The 16,115-nt window shown below is 43.7% G+C and overlaps 1 protein-coding gene across 1 annotated transcript in view; it reads right to left on the bottom strand.

Annotated features, from left to right (window-relative positions):
- The window catches only part of LOC115145412 (collagen alpha-1(XXIV) chain-like), a 213,867-nt gene that overhangs the window by 101,045 nt on the left and 96,707 nt on the right, over nt 1–16,115 (bottom strand). Inside the window, exons 13-19 of the mRNA XM_065002804.1 lie at nt 15,169–15,222; nt 13,154–13,198; nt 4,633–4,686; nt 4,426–4,470; nt 3,713–3,766; nt 3,480–3,533; nt 2,175–2,228 (exon numbers count right to left, since the gene is read on the bottom strand). Of these exons, the coding sequence (XP_064858876.1) occupies nt 2,175–2,228; nt 3,480–3,533; nt 3,713–3,766; nt 4,426–4,470; nt 4,633–4,686; nt 13,154–13,198; nt 15,169–15,222 (360 nt within the window). The remainder of the gene's footprint in view (nt 1–2,174; nt 2,229–3,479; nt 3,534–3,712; nt 3,767–4,425; nt 4,471–4,632; nt 4,687–13,153; nt 13,199–15,168; nt 15,223–16,115) is intronic.

The following is a 16,115-nucleotide window of genomic DNA, read 5'->3' as shown; positions in this document are numbered from 1 at the left end:
GAAGCTTGCATTCAATTGCCACTCCCTGCTGCACATAAGCTTCCATTCCTTTCACGAGGGGATTTACAGCTGATTAAGTTGAAATTGTCAAACCTGTTACGGTCAACCCTGTTACTTAATAGGCACTTACCATAGTCATTATTTTTATTTAACCTCTTGGGATGTGAAAATTTAAACAATAGATGGGTTGTTCCACCAATTCAGTGCCCTTTGAGAAGTATAAAATGTTTGAATTCACCTCATTTTTACATTCAATCATAAAGAGCACATGTTAAACTTGGGTGGCGTATCGCTGCAGAATACTGTGGTAGCCATCCTTGTTAAGTGTGCCTTGAATTCTAAATAAATCACTAACAGTGTCACCAGCAAAGCACCCCCACACCATCACACCTCCTCCTCCACGCTTCACGGTGGGAACCACACATGCGGAGATCATCTGTTCACCTACTCTGCGTCTCACATTGCCCATGTTTCTTGGCCTAAGCAAGTCTCTTCGTCTTATTGGTGTCCTTTAGTAATGGTTTCTTTGCAGCAATTTGACCGTAAAGGTCTGATTCACGCAGTCTCCTCTGAACAGTTGATATTTTGATGTGTCTGTTACTTGAACTTTGAAGCATTTATTTGGGCAGAAATTTCCGAGGCTGGTAACTAATGAACTTATCCTCTGCAGCAAAGGTGACTCTGGGTCTTCCTTGCCTGTGGTGGTCCTCATGAGAGCCAGTTTCATCACAGCGCTTGATGGTTTTTGCGACTGCACTTGAAGAAACTTTCAAAGTTCTTGAAATGTTCTGGATTGACTGACCTTCATGTCTTAAAGTGATGATGGACTGTCATTTCTCTTTGCTTATTTGAGCTGTTCTTGCCATAATAAGGACTTGGTCTTTTACCAAATAGGGCTATATTCTGTATACCACCCCTGCCTTGTCACAACACAACTGATTTGCTCAAATGCATTAAGAAGGAAAGAAATTTCTCAAATGAACTTTTAACAAGGCACACCTGTTAATTTAAATGCATTCCAGGTGACTACCTCATGAAGCTGGTTGAGATAATGCCAAGAGTGCTCAAAGCTGTCATCAAGGAAAAGGGTGGCTACTTTGAAGAATCTCAAATATAAAATATATTTAGATTTGTTGAACACTTTTTTTGGTTACTAAATGATTCCGTGTGTTGGTCTTTTCATAGTTTTTGTCTCCACTATTATTCTACAGTGTAGAAAATAGTAAAAAAATAAAGAAAAACCCTTGAATGAGTTGGCGTTTCCAAACCTTTGACTGGTACTGTAGATATCATTAAAAAAAATCACTACACTGGACCTGTGCCCATCGCTTCTACACACTCTTATCTGTGTGTGTGTCGATGTAACTTTCTTTGTGTATGTTCAGCTGACACAACCTGGGAGCAACCATAGTGATAGACGCCAAACAAAGGCACCATCAGGCAATAACTAGAGTTATGTGGACCTAAGTTGCTTTTACACACGGTCTAATTAGAGAGTAAAGACACAGAGCGAGACGTGGGGCTGGTAGGGTTTTATGGTGTTCGTGTAGTTATAGTGTTTTATGGTCATGTTTGTGTTTAGACTGGAGGATCAGTGACTTCCATCCTGTCCCGCTGTATCTGTTTACAACCTGTCCTCTGGACAGAACACAGGTAATAGAGCAGGGGCCGTTTCTCTGTCCCATCTCTGCTGTCTCATCTCTGCCACCAATTTCCCTCTGGGACACTAAAAGTTGAAACTGGAACTTGAAACAATCTCATCTCTGACAGGTAATAGGACAGGTGCACGATAGGGTCCCAGCAGAGCAAGAATTTGAACTTGACTAAAACGACACTGTGTAGGAACAGACATTTATATCAAGATGATATGTTTTTATGATTGGCTCAGTTTGCTTTTTTTTACCATTTATATGAAAGACGTTTGATGATAGAATAGTGAGCACTATCAGTAGCTCAATTAGCATGCTACAGACTGTAATATCACACATCTAACAGAGTGTGGCTTTAATGATATCAGTGTTTGTTGTCTTACCTCAGGTCCTGGTGGGCCGGGAGGTTTTTATGATTGGTTCAGTTTAATGATATCAGTGTTTGTTGTCTTACCTCAGGTCCTGGTGGGCCGGGAGGTTTTTATGATTGGTTCAGTTTAATGATATCAGTGTTTGTTGTCTTACCTCAGGTCCTGGTGGGCCGGGAGGTCCCTGCGGTCCGATGTCACCCATCTTACCCTGACAAACAGAGAGACGTGAAAACATGAACACAAATACTGGAACTTAACGAATGCCAAGCATCATTCTCTCTTCTTCTCTTTCACTCCCACACATGCATAACGTATATGTTGAACAGAAACAACACGAGGCATATAAAAGCTGGGCACTCAAAATCTCCGTTTCTCTGTAGTAAGTCTTCGCCATCACTCTATTTGACAGTTGCCAATGTTTCTGAGAAGGAAGGCACGGTGTGTATTGTTTTGTCAAATGTTAATATGGTCTTTCTGGATCCTGGATCTGCAGTAACGCCCCCTCCCCTCGAGCATCTGATTGGTTCGTGCATGTGGCTCGTGTTTATGTGCCACTTTTGATATTCTGCGGTTAAAATGTGGGTCAAAAGGGAAATACAAGTATTATCAGAGGTTTGTTTGGTGTTTATTGTTTTGTCAAAACAAAACATCATATGGTCTTGCTGTGATGCCACAGAGGCTGACTGACTGGCGTCTACAGCCCAGGTGGATATGCCAGGTGGATATGCCAGGTGGATATGCCAGGTGGTTATGCCAGGTGGATATGCCAGGTGGATATGCCAGGTGGTTATGCCAGGTGGATATGCCAGGTGGTTATGCCAGGTGGATATGCAAGGTGGATATGCAAGGTGGTTATGCCAGGTGTAAAAATATGGGAGCGTCTTTGCGGTGTATTCACTTAATACTATGCCAAACTGAGCAGGTTTTAGCTTTCTATTTCTATTCTTTGCTATGTTAAAAATACTAATTCAGTGTAAAACAAACAACCTATGCCAGGTGGATATGCCAGGTGGATATGCCAGGACTATAGAATATGCTCCGTTGTTGCCTGTCATCGACTCATGCAGGACCCAACAGATGGTCTAAATATGTTGCGTGAATTTTTCATCATCGTTTTCAGGCAGAGAGTTTAAAGTTTCAGACAGTTATTTAAAAAAATATATATATATTTGACCTTTATTTAACTAGGCAAGTCAGTTAAGAACAAATTCTTATTTTCAATGACGGCCTAGGAACAGTGGGATAACTGCCTGTTCAGGGGCAGAACGACAGATTTGTACTTTGTCAGCTCTGGGATTTGAACTTGCAACCTTTCGGTTACTAGTCCAACTCTCTAACCACTAGGCTACCCTGCCGCCCCAGTTATATGGTCTGTAACAAAGTGAAAGTCTCTAAAAAGGTACAGGGTGTTTACTGGGGTCGTTACATTAATTAAGTGACACACACACACACAACGTACAGGTGGGCCTGTTTTCCCAAGGAGTCCAGGAGGTCCAGGTAAGCCAGCAGCACCCTGGGGGCACAAACAAACACACAACACTTGTTTATGCTCCTATTCCCTCCATCACTCATTATCTGACTCCCTCTCTTTGACTTTTTTTTCTATGTATGTGTGTGTGTGTGTGTGTGTGTCGCAAGGGACCCAGCATAGTTTAAAATCAATAAACATATTCAGACGGATGGGAAACCTACCTTATCACCTTGGTAACCAATCTTTCCTGGTTCCCCCCTTAGTCCAGGTTTGCCCTGAATGTTACAGCATCACACAGAGATATAATACAAACAACTTGCTCCTCGGAGAACAGTGTTAACAACACAGGGAGGGACACACTGCTTCCCCATCCATGTTCAGGTGTCTATCTAACCCATCCGATAGGAGATACATCCTACCAAAGTCAAGCAGCAATCAAGATCAAGAGTTTTCTAATGATTATACAGTTCATCAATAAAGGGGTAAACAATCCTAGTCAGGGGTACAACAGAACCAGAAAGGGGGAAGACATTTAAAAAACACGTCTCTATTTCTCAAGTTTATACTGTACCGAGATGTACACTCTTAGAAACAAGGGTTCGCAAAGGGTTATTCGGCTGTCCCCATAGGATAACGTTTTGCTTCTAGGTAGAACCCTTTTGCGTTTCATCTTGAACTCTCTGTGGAAAGGGTTCTACATGTAACCCGAAAGGGTTCTACCTGGAACCAAAATGTTTTGTCTTAAAGGGTTCTCCTATGGGGACAGCCGAATAACTCTCTTAGGCTCTAGGTTCTGTACTGCATATCAAATCCTCATTCCTCTCTTCTGTTGCTCCCATCCCGTTCCCTTCACTATGTACTTGAATGTAAAACACACTCTCCTCATCCACACACTGGGATAGATCACTCACAATAATATAAATATTTAGATCACCTTATCACCTTTCAATCCAGGCAGCCCCACATTTCCAGTCAGGCCCTAATAGAGAGAAGGAACAGGAGAGGGAGTCCTCAGTGGCAGCCATTTTGAAAAAGAGAACAGAGGACGATACAGAGACCGATAGACGTAGATGCAGAGAGACTGACTGGAAAATGGAAGAGAGGAAGAGAACGGAAAAGAGAGGAGAGGGTGGGTAGTTACCATAGTTCCCACTATGCCAGTCAGTCCTCGCTGTCCCTCAGGTCCTTGGTCACCCTGTGGAGAGAAGGGGGAGTAGGGTAAGATACAGCACGCATGTGCACACACTTCATCAAGTATACAGTATGTATTATACTGGCTCAGATTTACGGCGCAAGACAATGAAGGACATGTTCCACAGGAAACATCCAATACATCCGTTTCCCACTCGCAGCCCATTATTTTGACACATGCGGTTACCGCCTGGGCCTAAACACTACAGTCCTGTGAGTCAATGCCTATTATTGTGACCAAGCTGTGCCTGTGCTGACAATAAAGCGTCAGTTCGGAGTTGGGCCGTCCACACGAGCGGACACATGACTGGAACATAGCGGACGCACAACTGCAACATCACATCTAACCAGCTGTGACATGGACAGGGTAGGAGTGACCGGACACTGTGCTGCTGGAAAAGGGTCTGAATGATCGTTCTAATCATTGTAATTACACGGGCCGAGGGTGTGGGACCGAAGGCCAGCTCTGTAAGTGATTCTATGCGTTCCAGGCCTACTGGCCTACCAGTGTGGCTCGGTTTCCCAACGCTGTGCTTTGAGGGGTCATCAGATCTGGAGAGAGATGCAGCTCCAGCAAACACAGCAGGGACTGACAAAGTACAAACACACAGGAATGCACACGCGCACACACACAGATACGGCTCCTCTTCATCAGAGCCAGCCTGTACACTTGGACAGATACCTTTGCTTCCTCCTACTTTTAGCCGCTGTCACAGAAACCAGTAAGGCTTCTTCACATTCTAAAACGTGAGAAGCACCGTGGTAAATTATGATTCATGAGGACTTCAGAGAACAGGTACTATAAGAGCAGCTGAGAATGAATAAGTGAATGCAGTTGTAAAACACGGGAGTGGTTTGGTAAATAATCAGTTGTATTAGGGGCCTGGAGACTTTAGTAGAAGAGGTAAGAGCAGCTGAGGATTAATAACTGAAAGCAGTTGTCCTTTGTTCTAATTTTACCTTCATTTAACTAGGCAAGTCAGTTAAGAACAAATTCTTATTTACAATGACAGCCTACCCCGGCCAATGCTGGGCCCACTTGCGAGCCGCCCTATGGGACTCCCAATCACAGCCAGATGGGATGCAGCCTGGATTTGAACCGGGTACTGCAATGACACCTCTTGCACTGAGAAGCAGTGCCTTAGACCACTGGGAGCCCCTAATGCAGGGGTGAAATCAGTCCGGGCCTCAACTTGCTGTCGAGAGTTAAAATAATAGAATGCACAAGGTGCAATTTCGAAATTTGGTAGTGCATCAGCAGTCACTCAATTAGCCCATGTCAGCAAACATTTTTTAGTTTGTTAAGGTAGTCAAGCGGCCAGTTATCTAAACTTGTAGTAAGCATGGTTGAATTACCGACCGGGGTGGGGCCCATTGATCATCAGTTATCATATTAAAAACTGCAAACATTGACCTCCACTCTATGGCAAAATTTGTATAATTGCATGAAATTAGTTATAAAATTGCAAAATCTTCTCTCCGCCCCATGGGAAGATGTGTAGAATCGGGGCTATGGATGTGGGTACGCAGACCCACGAGGCACTGCGGCCCCTCATGATGAGTTCCGTTTTTTTTGTGAGGCTTCACAAAGCTGCCTTGGCAACGGTTGAGGAAACTCCATCCGGCGAGCAACCAGCGCCCCTCAAAGAGCTTAATGTGATGTCATTAAGGACATGTGGCTTAAAAGCAGAGGTCCATCTGGTCTCAGTATGACTTTGTGTTTGATGCTCAACCTCCCTGGCTAATGGCACGGCGGGATGAAGACAAATCGCACGCACTTCATGAAGAATGCTTTCAACTGAGGGCATATGAAAGTTACGGGCTGAAAACAGACAATTGGCGTAAGGCGATACCCCACCACTCTCCTCTCAGGGCCAACCAATTGATCCAGCGAATCAAACATCAATATCCCACACACAGCTACAATACGAGGGAACGACAGATAAGATGGACACCACCTGCTGCCTGCGGGAGGGTTTAATCTCCCCCTCTCTTCTTCTCTCTCTTTCTCCCTCCCTGCCCTCTATAGCTCTCCCCCCACCCTCTCCCTCTCCCTCCCCACATGAGAAACCAATGATTAGAGAAACGTCAGGAAAACCACATTGGTGAATTCCTGTATTCCTTTAAAACAATCGAACACAACGCCACAGTAACAGAGGATCATATCTGGAATGCGTACCATTAAATGACATGTGTGCGTGTTGGCCCCATTAGTGTGTACATTTAAGAGTTTATTACACTTTGGCTCTGAATGCAAAGCTTCACACACCACTCTCTCTCTCTTTTTCCTGGAGAGAAACGTCAATGGAAGAAAAGGTAAAAACCCTTTTTCCTATTTGGTTTTATATGTGTGGTTTAAAATAGACAGATTGGCTTTGTGTCAAACATACAGCACAATCAGAGATTCCCATTCCACCATCATTTGGGAAGGGAACTCAGGAATTCACATATACAGTGTGTAAACAGGGTGATGAGCATCAGTGCAGAAAGCCATTCAACCACAGTACTGGTTGCGTTCTGAGGTTTTTGTTTAATGACAAGACACACGAAACCCAACCACACAGAAATAACAATGATGGATAGGACCAACCACACAATACAACCCAGTCTGTCAGTCAAAATGGCATACGCCAAGCAGATCTGATCCATAATGGCTGTGGGAACATGCTATAGGATCTAACAACCACACAATTACAACCCAGTCTGTCAGTCAAAATGGCATACGCCAAGCAGATCTGATCCATCATGGCTGTACTGTGGGAACATGCTATAGGATCTAACAGCGTCAAGGCTCACGGCCACGTTAAAACGAAGCTCTCCAGAATTAGGTCACGATGCTTCAAGGAAAAAGTCAAGGGAGAAAAATGAAGCAACAAGATGAGTTTTGGAGGACAGACGGAGAGGATTAAGGAATAGTGGTGGAGATGCATGTCTGTCTCCTGCATAAGGACGGCAGGGGTGATAGTGTGGGCTAGAGAGTTAGATGTGGATCGATCAGCAGAGGAGATGGCACCAATTTGTCTGAAATGTGAATTTGAAAGACTTCTTCACGGGGCAGAGTGACATGAGGAATCAGTCGCCACACTAGTTGGGCTTCCTCTCACGTAACAAATGCCTGGAAGACATGTGATTCTAATTCCAGCATGATGGAAGTGTCCCGGGTTCGTAGAGTTGGGATGGGTTGAATGGGGATCTGCTGTGGGACCGCCTCTCCTCTGGGGCCGAAATGTCTGACATGACAGAGCCCTGTATACTGTAGGCAGCCATTAATGTAGGCCCACTTCGGTCTCACTTTAAACAAAACACTACTTCTAAAGACTTGACAAAGCATTCGCCGAAGTCTTTGTAAACATAGATGCTTTTCAGATAGGGAGACATCGTGGACGAAGAGCTGCTGTTCAAAATGATCACGTTTGAGTAATATTTCATGTAAAGTACCTGCACTTACAATAATGTTGTACTGAATTGAAAATACATTAGTGACTGTAAAACATAACATGGCCGATAAATATGCACAGTATGTAACTACATGAACGGAGTTGATCCAATTGGCCACTTTACCAGCCAGCCATTCAGTTGAACAAATCGAGACCCTTCCTGGATTATACACTACACTTAAATACTTTATCCTAAATGACTTTACATGAACTATTTCTCAAAGATGATCACTCATCAACAGGTTTTTGTCATAGACATACAGGGAATAGAAAATGCAAGAGAATATGTGTGATGTTGAATAGCAATAAGAGCAGGATGATCTATATCCTACAAGTTTTGCCTCAACTTTTTTGTCACGGCTGGAATAGAGCTGGCTGTGTTTTCCCTGGTAGGCCTAACTTCCAGTAGCCTGACCTGACCATGTCCATGCTACGTCCTGTCCAGAGAACAGCTTGATTTGTAGGGATGGGTCAGAGCCCTCCATCTGAGTCAGATCAAATTCCCGGGGTACGTAAGTCATGCTGCCTGGGTGCCATCTTGTAACAGTAGTTCAGGCAAGTCAGACTCTGTGTGGATCTTGGCGTGGCAGTTGAGTTACGGTCGAGTTAAGGTGTAGCGGTTGAGTTATGGCTGGATGCCTTGGCAACGGTTGAGGAATCTCCATCCCTCTGAGCGCCGCTCGTGGTGACCCCGTAAATCTGTCTGATGGAGAGAGAGGGTTCCCAACCTCCCACGCTCCGGCCAACACAGTTTTCCCGGGGAGGCCAGGGTCAGGGACCAAACCTCACTTCACCTCAGCAGCCCCATGGGGAGGAATGGGTTATGGAGGTCATGGGGGTATGAGGGATAGGGTACGGGCTAGGTCATGGGTGGAGGTAATACAGTATCTATCATTACGGTGCAACACTATATGGCCTGGATGGACACTTTGACATGTTTTGATGACTTAAAATGGCATGGGAGTATGTATGAGTTTAGAGAAGAGCTGCTATGGATTTCTTTCACTCATCCCACTCTCTCTCCCTCTCAGGAGACATCACTAGGATAGGCTCTCTAACCCCCATCCCCCCTCTCTCTCCATCTCTCTCTTTATCTCTCTCTCTCTCTCTCTCTCTCCAGCTTTAAATAATGTGCAGCTTATAGCAGGCCTGGGTATCTCCAGTCATCTGTGGCCTGAATGGTGGTCACACTTTTGCCCTAGCCCCAGCTAACACAGCTGACTCCAATAATCAACTAATCCTGATCTTCAGTTTAGAATGCAGTTAGTTTAAATCAGGTGTGTTCGCTAGGGATCGGCGAAAAGTGTGACACCAATCAGGTGTGTTGCTAGGGATCGGCGAAAAGTGTGACACCAATCAGGTGTGTTTGCTAGGGATCGGCGAAAAGTGTGACACCAATCAGGTGTGTTTGCTAGGGATCGGCGAAAAGTGTGACACCAATCAGGTGTGTTTGCTAGGGATCGGCGAAAAGTGTGACAGCAATCAGGCCCCCGAGGGCTGGAATTGCCCAGGCCTGTAAAGGCTTGGTAAGCCCTCATAAAGCCTTCATAAACACTACATAAATGTGTTACAAATCATCTATAACCATATGTCATGCTTTAAAGGGTTCATAAATGTCGCATAAAAGTGTGACATAACCACCAATGTCAAATGTGACATAACCCACTACGTCAAATATGACATAATTCTGTGCTTTATAAAGGGTGACATAAGCACCGTTGGGGCGGCAGGGTAGCCTAGTGGTTAGAGCATTGGACTAGTAACCGAAAGGTTGCAAGTTCAAATCCCCGAGCTGACAAGGTACAAAATCTGTAGTTCTGCCCCTGAACAGGCAGTTAACCCACTGTTCCTAGGCCATCATTGAAAATAAGAATTTGTTCTTAACTGACTTGCCTGGTTAAATAAAGGTAAAAAAAAGAATAAATAATAATAATAATAATAAAGGTAAAATAAAAATAAAATAATAAAGGCCTTATAAATCATATTAAATTGAGGCTTCACAAAGCATTTATAACCCTGTCATGCATCTTGGTAGAGCATTGATATTGGGTTCGATTCCCAGGACCTCCCATACGTAAAAATGTATTCACAAATGACTGTACTGTAAGTCGCTTTGGATAAAATGTCTGCAAAATGTTATAAATTATATTATATTTGACTAAAACATTCTGAAATTCAAATTCTGTTTTCTTGGTTTTGTTTTCCAGGTTTTGGATTACCCCAGGTTCTTTACAGTATTTTAAATAGTGTTCACCGTAATGCTTAAATCACATCAGGTGATGTCTTTGGAGGTCTGGGAAAAATCGAAGAACATTTTTGCGTGTAGTTGCCATTTAATTCAGTGAGAATGCCCATGTACTGTTGTTTGGTTAGCAGGTTTTCTGTAGTAATGTGTCACATGTGATGTGATTCAGCCACCAATGGAATGGGTGGACTAAAAGGTCAGCAAAACTCTGTATTATTCAGAGCCCCTTGAAATGACACCATATATACATTCTACAGACCTTACAGTATTCCCTGCTATACTTTTACTGTGGCACCGAGAATAGTTCTTGCTCTAAGACAATGTGTCTTCCATACAGTTGAAGTCGGGAGTTTACCACCACTGCACACATTTCTTGTTAACAAACTATAGTTTTGGCAAGTCGGTTAGGACATCTAGTTTGTGCAAGACACAAGTCATTTCTTGTGTTCTGTCTCCTAGAGATGAACGTACTTGGTGCGAAAAGGGCAAATCAATCCCAGAACAACAGCAAAGGACCTTGAGGAGATGCTGGAGGATACAGGTACAAAAGTATCTATATCCACAGTAAAACGAGTCCTTTAATCGACATAACCTGAAAGGCCGCTCAGCAAGGAAGAAGCCACTGCTCCAAAACTGCCATAAATAAAGCCAGTCTACGGTTTGCAACTGCACATGGGGACAAAGATCGTACTTTTTGGAGAAATGTCCTCTGAAACAAAAATAGAACTGTTTGGCCATAATGACCATCGTTATGTTTGGAGGAAAAAGGGGGAGGCTTGCAAGCAGAAGAACACCATCCCAACCGTGAAGCACGGGGGTGGCAGCATCATGTTGTGGGGGTGCTTTACTGCAGGAGGGACTGGTGAACTTCACAAAATAGATGGCATCATGAGGGAGGAAAATTATGTGGCTATATTGAAGCAACATCTCAAGACATAATTCAGGAAGTTAAAGCATGGTCACAAATGGGTCTTCCAAATGCACAATAACCCCAAGCATTCTTCCAAAGTTGTGGCAACATTGCTGAAGGACAACAAAGTCAAGGTGTTGGAGTGGCCATCACAAAGCCCTGACCTCAATCCTATAGAACATTTGTGGGCAGAACTGAAAAAGCGTGTGTGAGCAAGGAGGCCGACAAACCTGACTCCGTTACACCAGCTCTGTCAGGATGAATGGGCCAAAATTCACCCAACTTATTGTGAAGAATAAAAAAGCTGAAATAAATCATTCTCTCTACAATTATTCTGTCATTTCTAATTCTGAAAAATAAAGTGGTGATCCTAACTGACCTAAAACAGGGAATTTTTACTAGGATTAAATGTCAGGAAATGTGATAAACTGAGTTTAAATGTATTTGACTAAGGTGTGTGTAAACTTCCGACTTCAACTGTATATACAGTTATTTGTATTGAGGGTGTTTATTTGACATTGGTACATGTTTCTAAATCCACATTTAATGCAAATGTCACTTAAATATGAACAAATATGAATCATTGTTAATGTTTAGATAATTATTTGTATATATCATTAATAGTTATTGACACATTTAAGTGTCCCGGAAGTACTTTCTTAGTGTTGCAGACGAGAAACTGATCATGTGATGAGCTGCCACTGGACAGCGAAAAACAAACAAGTTAACCTTTATTTATTTATATTTAAATTTGTTTGTAGTAGTTAAGTGTTAAATTAGATTCTATACCTCAATGGTTATTTCCGATAATTTCAGTGACTTCACAAAAATTACTAGCTAGCCTAAATGTAGCTAGCAAGCTCAGCTAAATACAAATCCCCTAGATACAGCCACGTCTCATAGCCACGTCTCATAGCCACGTCTCATAGCCACGTCTCATATTCATGTCTCACGTCTCATAGTCACATTTGACATTGGTGATAATTACACACAGTTGTGCCACATTTAACAACCCTTTATAAAACATGACATATGGTTAAAGATGCTTTGTAACACTTATGTAGTGCTTCTGAAGGCATTACGAAGGAGCCTTTATACGCTGAACGTAATTTAAAGTGGGACCTCTTTTGGTCTTCTCACTCTCTCTCTCCCTCTCACTCTCTCTCTCCTTCTCCTTCTCCTTCTCCCTCTCCTTCTCCCTCTCCCTCTCCTTCTCTCTCTCCCTCTCCTTCTCTCTCTCCCTCTCCTTCTCCTTCTCCTTCTCCCTCTCCCTCACTCCGCTCAGGGATTGACAGGCCGCCATGTCTTTAAAGTTAATCAAAATATTGGTAATTCACCTTTGGCAGGGCAGTCATGACCTGCAGAGCACAGTACTAAGCGTTTCACAGTAGGCAGGGTGAAGAATATATTGTTACCATTCAAAACAAATTATCTTGGTTGGAGTATTGGCACAGTACCTCTCCAAGAAACGAAGGGTACTAGTTAGAGATTCCCATTTATCAGAGTATGTCAGAGCAGATTCCCCATTCATCAGAATTTTTACTCTTCCAGTATACAAAACAGTTATCCAAAAACACCTGATCTAATCTACAGACAAATGTGGAGTTGGACTTGATGTGGATATAATACACTGTACAGATGTAGGATCTTAATTTACGACATAAAGATTAAAAAAACGTTAGACCTTGACCATAACACGACAGATGAATAAAGATATTAATCAAATGTATTTATAGAGCTATTTTTTTTAGAACCGCAGTTATCACAAAGTTATCACAGAAATCGAGCCTAAAACCCCAGAGAGGAAGCAATGCCGATGTAGAGGCACGGTGGAAAAAATCCCTAGAAAGGCTGATGTGTAATGTTGTGTAACACTCACCCTCAGACCTGGGAAGCCACCCATGCCAGTCCCACCAGCAGGCCCCTATAGGACAGCACAGGAACATCATGAGTACAGGGTAGCAATAGACACACACGTGAACATCAACACGCGCATGCACACACACACACACAGAGACACACACACACGCCCAGGCCACACACAGGATAGTAAAGCTTTTCTCCAAATTACAGTATCATGCAGTCTGGCACACACACACACACACACACACAGAGACACACACACACACACCCAGACACAGCTAATCATAACACAAACCATGTTGTGCTGTGAACCTCGCTTCTTTGCTGCTTCTCAGTCTACATACATTAAACAGTGCTTTTACAGAACTTTTTAAATCAATTAAAAACACCAAAAAAAAAACAGGCTCGGGAAACAATCAGTTTGCTCATCTGCAGCTTTGCCAGCTCAATAAAGTGATTCCCTGCTGTTCTGTTGGAATCTGCCCTGCCAGATCATCTCAACACGTTGAGCTCTAAAACGTTACAGACTGCTGGGCCTGGGCTGAGCTCATCCAGAGCTACAGACGTCCAGAAACAGTCCAGAGAGTGTGTTCTAATCTAAGCCATGCGGTTGAGTCAACCCTGGCGTTTCGGAGGCCAAACGAGAACAATTGCTCTGTCTGTATACTGTGCATGGCACGACTCAGCTCAGCAGAGCTAATCTCCTAAAGGTCATAGAGCAGGTCACCAGACATAGGACAGGGATGCACAACATTGTTCCTGGAGTGTGATTTTTTGCTAGAGACTGAATAGAGTATACAAACGTGGCAACCGGAAACAGGCCAACGGCCAAAGGGTACCACATCGGCTCTCGGACTAATAGGCTGTGAGACAGCTTCTACTCCCAAGCCATAAGACTGCTTAATAGCCAGACTGCTAAATAGTAAATGAATGGTACCCAAACTATCTGCACGGACTCTATCTTGCACTGACCATACGCGCACACACTAGACTATATATACACACCATATACACACTCACTCACACACCCTACATTGACACTCCCACCTACATTCACAAACACTACATACAAAAACACACACACACACACACATACACAAACACACACACACATACATACACATTACACACACACACACACACACACACACATACATACACATTACACAAACACACACACACACACATACACATTACACATACATACACATTACACAAACACACACACACACACACACACACACACCCTACATTGACACTCCCACCTACATTCACAAACACTACATACAAAAAAACACACACACACACACACACACACACACACACACACACACACACACACACACACATACATACACATTACAAACACACACACACACACATTACACAAACACACTTACACACTTTTACACTCATCATTTGCTGCTGCTACTCTGTTCTTTATGTGACTCTTATTATCATCCCTCATGATGCCTAGTACATTAAACAGTGCTGTCACGTACTATCGACCTCAGATAGCTCCTACCGCTGCACATGGATCTGGTACTTGTGTATCTTATTTAAATCCTCTTGTGCTACTATTTTATTTTACATTACTATTATTATTTGTAGACCCTGCATCATTGGGAAAGGCTTGTAAAGCAGGCTTGTAAGCAAGCTTAAAGTCTACACCAGTGACACATTTGATTTGACTTAAAGGGATAGTGTGAGATTTTGGCAACTATTTACACAGAGTCGGATGAACTGATGGATACCATTTCTAGGTCTCTGCGTGCAGTATGAAGGAAACTGCTATGTGACGTTAGCTCAGCGACTGGGATGCACCTGTAGACTCCCATTGCGCTAACGCTATCCCAGTCGCTAACGCTAGTTAGCAATGACTCGCGAAACTACCTTCGACTTGCTTCAAATGCACGCAGAGACATCAACATTGTATCTACGAGTTCATCTGACTCTGGGTAAGTAGAAAAGGGACTTAATTGCCAAAATCTTGGACTATCCCTTTAAGAGGAGGAGGGACGTAGATCTTACCTCGTCGCCATCAGGACCAGGAGGACCCCTTTCACCAACATCTCCGACAACTCCCTGCACGCAAAAGAACAAAAAAGTTTTCATTTACACAATGTTGGCAGTTCAGTTAGGAGTTATTAGATATTCAGATGCTCCTGGGTATAATCTCTTCATTGTTGGCAGTTCAGTTAGGAGTTATTAGATATTCAGATGCTCCTGGGTATAATCTCTTCATTGTGGGCCTATCAGATCGAACAGGGCAAAGGGCGCTGGCCCTCCTTGCCTGCCTACACCTGCCTATTTGCATATTGTGGGATGTTCTGATGTTCTCCATTCTCTCCCCTGTGTTCCAGAACTTCCAGAGTGTTCCATCCCCAGCGTTCCAGAACTTCCAGAGTGTTCCATCCCCAGCGTTCCTGAACTTCCAGAGTGTTCCATCCCCAGCGTTCCTGAACTTCCAGAGTGTTCCATCCCCAGTGTTCCATCCCCAGCGTTCCAGAACTTCCAGTGTTTCCATCCCCAGCGTTCCAGAACTTCCAGAGTGTTCCATCCCCAGCGTTCCAGAACTTCCAGAGTGTTCCATCCCCAGCGTTCCAGAGTGTTCCATCCCCAGCTTCCAGAACTTCCAGAGTGTTCCATCCCCAGTGTCCCCCAGCGTTCCAGAACTTCCAGAGTGTTCCATCCCCAGAACTTCCAGAGTGTTCCATCCCCAGTGTTCCTGAACTTCCAGAGTGTTCCATCCCCAGTGTTCCAGTTTCAGAGAGAGAGAGAGAGAGAGAGAGAGAGAAGCAGGCTTTGAAAACCCCTCTCCACTCACTCACAGACAGATGCTGGTGTGCCTGGTCTGGGCCATCGGCCCACTTGGTATCCCAGCTGGCCACAGCACAGAGAAGCTGTCAGATGCTCACTGACACTTGTGTTTTTATAGCTTTTTTCACTATGTCATGCCTTTGGTTACTCGATCTCTG

Source organism: Oncorhynchus nerka, linkage group LG17 (genome assembly GCF_034236695.1).
Source record: "Oncorhynchus nerka isolate Pitt River linkage group LG17, Oner_Uvic_2.0, whole genome shotgun sequence".
Classification (NCBI taxonomy): domain Eukaryota; kingdom Metazoa; phylum Chordata; class Actinopteri; order Salmoniformes; family Salmonidae; genus Oncorhynchus; species Oncorhynchus nerka.
The sequence above is the reverse complement of the archived record's forward strand: the minus strand, read 5'-3'. Positions and strand labels throughout refer to the sequence as shown.